A 9,034-nucleotide genomic window follows, 5' to 3' on the forward strand; every position below is an offset into this window, starting at 1 on the left:
CTCTGGGTGTCACTGACGTGGGGCATTGCCAATCCGGCCCCCACATGATCATATGTTTTGCATGATGGTCTGGTCCAGCTTGACTTGACTGTACCATATGTTTCAACCGGTCTCTTCACTGTCTTTTTGTCTCCTGTCGCCTGGTGGGGACAGACAGAGGCGGGTCGGTTGGCTGAAAGGCATGTGGAGCAGTCGGATGTGTATACATTCAGTACAGCGAGTCTGTATTGCTGCTTCGGGGCGTTTTGATCTTCTCGATGTTCTTCAGGATCATGTCGTGCAGCGTGATGTAATAGTTCCTGAGCTCGGACACGATGATCTTCAGACTGATGTATTCCTTCTCGTCCGTCTCGGTCACCGTGCGCCGGTAGTCCTCCACCTGGGGGTACTTGACGATCTTGGACATCTGGTTGGCGCGCGTGACGTAGTACTTGGTTATCTGGTCGAGGTAGGACTCCGCCTCCAGCCCGACGACTCCGAGTTCCGTTATCGTCTCCTCCTGGATCGACACGCCAAAGTTATTCCCGTCCTCGATCTTGGGAATGAGCAGCTGGACCCACATCTTAACCGTGTTGCATTTCTCTATGAGCGTCCGGATCTCGGGTTTGACCTTTTCGATCAGGTCCACGAGCTTGGCGTTGCTCTTCATCATCCCACTGGGCATGACCAAGACCTTTTTGCCCGGCGTCTTATCGTCCACGGTTACCTTTTTCTTTATCTTAATCTTTTTAACTTGTTTCACACTGGTGAACCTCTGGTGCGACAGCAAAGTCGAATCCGAATCCGTGTCCGAATTCGAATCCGAGTCCAAGTTTGACAGCAAGACGGGGCTGCAGGTCGCCGTCAGGTTTATCTCGGAGTGGATCTCCCTCAGCTCGGCGATGTTCACGCAGGGATCTCGGAGGAAGTCGTCCAGCTCCAGCAACTTCCTCGGGAAGAAACTGGCCACGAGGTCCTCGGCTTCTCCCTTGATCCGTTCCCTGAAAGCGGCCACCTTGGATTTGATGTCGTTGTCTACTTTGAGGAGCGACATCGTATTTGGTAAAGTAAAAGACTTGTCCTGCTATAGCACCCGAACTGCGTGGCTTTTCTATGTCGGCGACACCCGAGTGTGAGCTCAAACTGCTTCCTATTTATCTACCTGCAGGTCTTTCGAAGGAAATGGACGTCTTCGAGTGCGTCTTAACACGGTATATAAGCTGACCAGATCTCTGCTCTGACGTCACGAGTGTCCTAAATTTGGCATCGATGCTTGGACGTTGGATGGACGTTAGATGGAGGCACCGTGGATGAATCAAACCCTGTGATGTGCAGGACAACCCACAGTAATGTATTCCTTTTTCAGGTCCTCCTATATGCAGATCTTGTCCCCACACGTCTCAATATTTGCCATTAAACGCCATTGATCGTGATGTATGTCATAATTATGTAGACGATCAAATCGGCTAACCAATCACATGGGATCGGTGGGAACGCTTGGCCAATAAGGGACCACCATTCTTGATGATGATGTAACGATGCTGGGTCACACGGGTGTGATTTTCTTCCCAGCTTTGTGCGTCTGTGTGATGTCACCACATAGTGATGATTTCATTGGCTGAGCACGGAATGTGAAGTATGATGATGTACGACGCCAAGTTTAAAATAAGAATTGATTGATTGATTGAAATATTTTGAAACAGTTTGCAGAATTACAGTACATTTCAACTGTGAGTGGACGACCCAATTAAGCATTACACTTGTTTACAAGAGGGTCCACCATGTTCAATTAATCAAAACATTTAGAGACGTACAAATAGACACTTCTATATAGTTAAAGAACAGAACAGGAATTCATCATAAAGGAAGTGTAGCACCCCTACTCAGGGATAGTAGAGGTTGGCTCAATTATATTACTAGGTTCTGGGCAGTATGGGTGAAAGACTCACAATGAGACCTCTGTACCTGTGACATAGAACCGCTGCAGGCTAATTTATTACACAAACATACATGAACAAAAACATACATGAACAGTAGGGGAGAGCGGGGTCGGTTGATGCGCATTTTACTAATCCCTCCCTACACAGAGATTAATTAATTTCAAGTAACCAAACTTTTTTGTGAACAAGATACACTTGTCCTCTCCCATTACCCCGAGTGTTTTTTAATTTTGGTGAAACGAGTCGGACGCAATCGGCAAGCAAAGTGATCTCGCGAAAGGAGGACGAAAGGATTTCGCAAGGACGAAAGATGAGGAAGTGAGCGCGGAGAAGTCTCTGTGCAGGGAGGGAATTAGTAAAATGCGCGCTGACCGCCCTGTCTCTCCCCCAGTCTCCGCTACTTAAAGCGTGCAAAAACACAAAAGGGTCTGTAGCTCCGTCAATCTTAGGCGGAAATGGATTTATTTTTGTCTGCGAGGCTTTCGGGCGCTGTGGAATCGAATGACGTCAACGGAAATATGCGACGAAAAGGTGTTGCATGGTATCCAGTGAAAGGTGAAACCGTCCTACCTACACAACTGACCCCGCTCTCCCCTACTAGTACATGGAAAAAATCCCCCCAAAAATTAAAACAAAATAGAGCTCTTTGGTTGGAAAAATATCCAAAATGGACTAAACTAAAAAAATTGAAGAATTGACCTTTGAATTGTCCTTCAAAATAGTTCTACCCGGGTTAGCTCTGGTCCATAGCCTTCTACTGCTTCTACGATTCTGCCCTGCGCAGTAAAGGCTATGGGACTTTCAGTTTTAAATCTCAAATCGAAATCAGACCAGCCTCTCCTCTTTAGCGTAAATAAAAAAGAACGTTTTAGCTACTCACCAATACAAAGGCGGTTTTTGTCATTAGAAAGCCTACTTTCCTTAGTGGACGCACTCAGAAAGGGATTTTTTTCCACCGGAGGAAAAATATTCTCTATGAGGCAGTTCTCTGGGCAATATCAGTAGAGGGCGTAGCGGAGTAACTATTTTTTTTTTTTTTCGGTATAAAACAAAATCCCCTTTTGGCCAAAAAAGTACAGTTTATACGTGTGGTGGGGGGGCTCAGAGTGCGTCCACTAAGGAAAGTAGGCTTTCTAATGACACAACAAAGAAAAGCGTTCTTTTTATTTACGCTAAAGAGGAGAGGCTGGTCTGCATTCATGCGAGCGGCGGAAGTTGATAGTAACATAGCTCTAATGCAAAATTAGAGCTATATGGATCAGAGCTATACCCAGGAAGTGAATCTCAACACTTGAGTGTTGAGTTGAGTGTTCTGTGAGAATCCTTGAATGAGAATCGTTGAATCCTTTCTATTTCAGTTCAATACTTGCGACTCTGACGTGTTGGTGAATCAGTTCAGACAGTCACTGCAGAATGAGAACCAATGCAGCTGGCCACGCTGCAGCCAAAGCAGTGTTGTTTTTGGCAGCAAATTTCTATTTTAGTTTTAGTCATATATAGTCTCCTGAATAGTTTTCACTTAGTCTTAGTCACATTTTAGTCACCTGGAATGTATTAGTGTTAGTCTAGTTTTAGTCGACTAAATGTCATACGATTTTTGTCGACTAAATCTACAGTTGATTTAGTCGACTAAAATGTGTTTTGACAGGCCTTGATGTCATTGTAATGACATATTTTACACTTTGGTTGCATGCTGAAAATAGCATATTTACAATCTCACAACGCGTCGCGCTTTGTATATCTGCTATTTTCAGCATGCAACCCAGCATAAAACTGGATCTCTTGTCCACTAGTCCCTTACTAACATTTTAGTCTAGTTTTTATTTGTTGACGAAATTGTTAGTATATTTAGTCTTAGTTTTAGTCATCATAGATTCGTTTTTATTTAGTTTAATTATCAATTAATTTATTACACTCTTTTTCTGTTATTTCTCTTCCATATGGTACCATATTAACGTCTTATATTTATCAATTAAATCAAATGAGTTACTCATTTTTAAACCCATTACTCATGGATATGAAATATGAATACTGTTCACACGTTGTGCTCCATATATGTCTCAAGTCTAGCGGACTTAAACAGCCGTATTAATTGGCAAAACCAAATGAAAACATCCTCACCTTTTCAAACATTATTTAAATGAATGAAATAAATAAAGCACATGTATCCATTAAAGGACTTATCTATCTACCCTAACTTATGAACTGTTTTTAAAGCAACATTAAATAAAATGAATTATTATTTATACATCAACTGAACAAATGAAATACTGTAGACGTACTGTAGAATGAAGTACTGTTTCCCTTTTAGCATCATGACATGAATGCAGTTTTCCTGCATTAGGCTAAACAGTAACTTAAAACAAAACCTCTGTCTGACAAAAATAAATAAATATAAAGTTATCCAAAACATAGACTTTTCACAACATCATCACATTACTCCAATTGGTCTTTGTATTGTATCTAAACACCTTGTGTTGTTGTCTAACCAAAATCTACTAGCACACATTAGCAAAATGGCTTCCTCCAACAAACACACAAACTTACTGGAGTTCTCAGCAATATAAGAACACGGTGAAACTCCACAGGAACCGGGCTCTCACAAGCAGCACTTGCTCTGCTTGTACAAGTACTTTTCTGCAACTCTGCTTAAGAATTGAGAAGATTTTTTAGCTTATTTCTTTGTTTCTCAAAATGAGCAGGAGCTCTCTCTCTCTCTCTCTGTCAACTTCACTCTAGGGTGGATCAGTGAAGAATGAATGGAGTAAAAAAAAACGGAGATTCCCTCTAGTGGTCTGTTGGTAGGGCGTTCCACATTTTGGTGATGCAGCAGAATAGCAACGCCTGAGGTGTCTCAAAGCTCGGGGCTCAATCGTCAGGAGACTCAGGGAGAAGTAGAACTTTCCTTTTGAAGCTGTCAGAGCTATAACTCAAAGCAAAACAATCTGCATTCCATCTGTGCCCCCTATACAAGTCTTTTAGTTGTATTCCCCAGAGACATACCTATAACTACAGCCCAGAGTGACTGTCAGGGAGTGTGTTATGTTGAGTTGAGACTCATTAAGAGACGATGTCAGTCTTCAATGTCTTTAGACACCGCCGAGACTGCCGAGACTCCCACAGCCCTGATCCTCTCCAGCTGGAGAGGGCCAACGAGTGTGCACGTATAATGTGGTCGGCGCGCGCGCGCGCGCGTGTGTGTGTGTGTGTGTGTGTGTGTGTGTGCGTTTGCGTTTGCGTTTGTGTGCGTGTGCGTGCGCGCATGTGTTTGTGAAGTACCATCTGCCTGCGGCGTGTTTGATAAATCAAGAGCTCCTTGTGAGTGACATCTCTGTCAGACACCATTTGTGACAAGCTCTTGACATAAACACCTGTTCAGTGTCGTTCTCCCTGCGTGCGGCGCTCTCCTCCTGTGGGAGGAGAGCTGCTTGAAAGGGCCTCTCCACCGACGGGAGGCAGAGGACACTTTGCAGAACAGCTTGATTCCCCGAGCAGATGAAGTGTTCAATAAGTGCTGAGTCCACTTTGAACATACTGTAACAGCATGGAGAACATAGTAATGAATGAAGCCTTGCTGGATTGATTATTCTCCTTTTCATGTTTATTATAGCCAGGAGGCAAATTATAGGGAATAGCTGGAGCATTATACTGTACACCACCACTCAGTCACTCAGTCGACTGTATTTCCTCTTTGGTACATTTGGTACAACCAAGATTGTCACCGCCGGTTGAAATGTGGAACGCCCTACCAACAGTCATTAAGACATGTGAATCCCTTGACTCCTTCAAAACCGCTCTCAAAGGGCACCTATACGGACGGCTGCAATTCCAAACTGGCCCCCCGTAAAATCTGAATCCCCCCCCCCACCCCCCCTTTCCCCCTCACTGTATATGTTTCTTTTCCCTTTTTGCTTCCTTTATGATGAATTCCTGTTCTGTTCTTTGACTATATAGAAGTTTCTATTTGTACGTCTCTAAATGTTTTGATGAATTGAACAAGGTGGACCCTGTTGTAAACAAGTGTATAATGCTTAATTGGGCCGTCCACTCACAGTTAACAGTCTTTGTATTGAGTTTGTGCTTGAAATGTACTGTAATTCTGCAAACTGTTAATACATATTTCAATCAATCAATCAATGAGTCCCCATTACTGTCTCTTGCGAGGAAGCTTCCTTGGAAGATAGCATTTTTTAGGAAATGTGGCTGCTTTGGACATTTACTGTAGAAACCATACAGTGCATTCTACTGTAACCTATATGCTGTAGGTACAGTATACCATGCTCAAAATGTCTAGGAAATATGGAGTTGAGTTAACCCATTCTGACGTGAGATCAGATTCATACGAGGTTTCCACTGGACACACACTGGTCTGAATAACCCATTCTGACCTGAGATCAGATTCTAAAAATGTCAGTCGTTCTTCGATTCTTCAAAAATAGCAGACCTACAAGCTCGAGCTATGAGCTTGTAGATCTGCTATTTTTCAATAGCTAAAGCATAACATGATGCTAACACCAAAATGAGTTCCCGTTCAGAATGGGTTAATGAGCTGTGTAGGTCCGTTATCTGATGAAGCTATATGCAGTTTGGCCAGCAGCATATTTTACATTAACGGTGTGTTTAGTTTCTAATGGTTTGTTTTAAATTTAAATATTCTGAATAAAATACAATTGTGAATAAAAAACCAAAATCCCAAAACATCAAAGTTAAATAATAATAATAGCTCCAATATAGCAGCTCCATTAGTTGTTCAGTTAAGGTAGTTGTGGTTGAAAACAAAAAGGTTGTTTTGTTAAAAATATTAAAGAAAGCTCCATATTAAAATACAATTCCAGGTGGGTTGACACATTCCGCCAATCAGGAGAGAGTATAGCCATTAATCAGTTTCAAAGTTAAAGTGGCAGTTCTTCCGGTTTTCTTTTGTACAAATCTATAACGCTCCGGTTCGGACTCTATATCCTTTTATTACTCTACGATCACAACCCGTTTTGGTGTTAGCATTACGCTATGCTTTAGCTATTGAAAAATAGCAGATCTACAAGCTCATAGCGCGCCACCGAGTGGCGCGCTACGAGCTTGTAGGTCTGCTATTTTTGGAAAAATCGAAGAACGACCGACATAGAAACATAGCCTTTTCAGAAAACTGTCAGGACATAGAAGACATTTTTTTAATCTGATCTCAGGTCAAAATGGGTTAATGAACTGGTGGTTGTGGCCACATTAAAAAAACATCATTTTAACACTATGTAGGGCCTACACTTTTTGAAAAAGAAATCCTCCTATTATCATAGTACCTGATGATCATGTTTGTTTCATTGTTTGTTTGTTTGTTTTGGGGGAGGAGGGATCACGACACTCCATCTTTAAAGAAGAGTTAAATTTCCCATGTATTTTTGTACAGTATTTTAATATATTTTGATGAGATCATCAAATATGTTAGTGATGGCGTGACAATGTTCAACATCAGTGTTCTAGGCCAGGGTTAAAGGTTTTATGACATTCATTTTAATTTATTTTTGTTTTTCTTTTAGGTTTTATGACCTCAATTACACCCCAAAATCCTGAACTTTGAACATTCAGTGGATTTTCTGTGGTCTGGAGTTTTCTTTGGGGTTTGGAAGCCTTTTGAGCTACAATGAAAACAGGCAAGACAGTGAAAACAGTGACATCTGCTGGCAAATCCCATTGACATAATATGGGATTTGCAGGCTCTTACATCACAAACTGCCGGCAAATGAGAGCACCTGTTTGAGCCAGAAAACCCCAGAAAACAGAAAGTCTACTGAATGTTAAAAGTTCAGGTTTTTTGGGTGAAATTGAGATTAGAAAACCTAAAAAAAATAAGAACAATTCCAAAACCTTTTTTTTAATGTCACAATCCCTTTAACACTTACTTCAACCAAACAATGCCCTATCTTTAATGTTTTGTCATCAATCAACCAGAGGTAACAAGCCTGTTGACGGACGCTATACCTTTCTGGGTCGTCTCAATTCATGTAACTATAAGCAGGCGGGTGAACGTCGATTATTGTTTATTAATAATGAGATGCAGCCTCTTGACTTAGCGTTAGTGTTTCTGTCCAATGAGCTGTGTGTGTTCCTATGTGCATCGGAAAGGATCGTTCTATTTGACGATGATAATTAAAAAGAGGCTGAGGTGTTCATTCATGGATCGTTTTGCCTCGGGTCAAATCAATTAGAGTGCTATGTAGTGCTATAGCACAGTATGTATATCAATGAAGATAGCAGACAGGATATGGACCATTTCATCCGTGTGTACGCACGCACGCACGCACGCACGCACGCACGCACGCACGCACGCACACACGCACGCACGCACCACGCACGTATGAATGCATGCACGCGCAGACAGGGAGACAGAAATGAACAGCCAGTGGCGTGCACAGATATACACTAGGGGGTGCTAGAGCACCCCCTGCCCTTTTTGGCAATGTGCTCTTTAAAATAAATAAAAAAAGTTTAATTTTTTTTCTTAATTTGTAGTGTGTGGACCATGCGGTGACATTGATCAAATATTGATAAAAAAACGCTTCTACTATATTATTTAGGCCCCCCCACAATCTAAAGATATGTTTCTATGTCAGTGGTTCTTCGATTTAAAAAAAAGAAATAGCAGACCTACAAGCTCGTAGCGCGCCACTCGGTGGCGCGCTATGAGCTTGTAGATCTGCTATTTTTAAATAGCTAAAGCACCAAAATGGGTTTCCGCCCCAAAATGTGCTGCACAAGGTGCCCTTTTTTCACTTGAGCACCTGGCCCTCTAAATGTCTGTGCACGCCACTGCACGCACGCACCACGCACGTATGCATGCATGCACGCGCAGACAAGGAGACAGAAATGAACAGCTATACACACACACAGAGAGAGTGTGCTCTGTATACACTTTACAAGCATTAAACCATAAAATGGCCTTCATAAAAAGCCAGTCATTGATGATGAGAAGTCTGAGAAAGAGCAGACACGACTTCAAGCCGAATGGATCTCAGAAAAGGAGCCATATTCTCCATGAGGGCATTCCTTGAGCACAAAAAGTATACGGAGAGCAAAGCATGTTGCTGAAAAATCACGTATTCACAAGATCACTGCATGGCAGC

General features: G+C 42.2%; 1 protein-coding gene across 1 annotated transcript; it reads right to left on the reverse strand.

Moving 5' to 3' along the window:
* Window positions 1-208: 208 nt before the first annotated feature.
* LOC310857479 (proteasome activator complex subunit 3-like) lies at window positions 209-1,033 on the reverse strand (the record flags this gene model as incomplete). The annotated part of the gene is made up of 1 exon (XM_083763175.1): window positions 209-1,033. The coding sequence occupies one exon, from the start codon at window positions 1,031-1,033 to the stop codon at window positions 209-211; it is 825 nt and encodes a 274-aa protein (XP_083619301.1).
* Between the last annotated feature and the right edge of the window lie 8,001 nt (window positions 1,034-9,034).

Source organism: Protomyctophum parallelum, assembly GCF_964188405.1.
Source record: "Protomyctophum parallelum genome assembly, chromosome: 4".
Taxonomy (NCBI): Eukaryota; Metazoa; Chordata; class Actinopteri; order Myctophiformes; family Myctophidae; genus Protomyctophum; species Protomyctophum parallelum.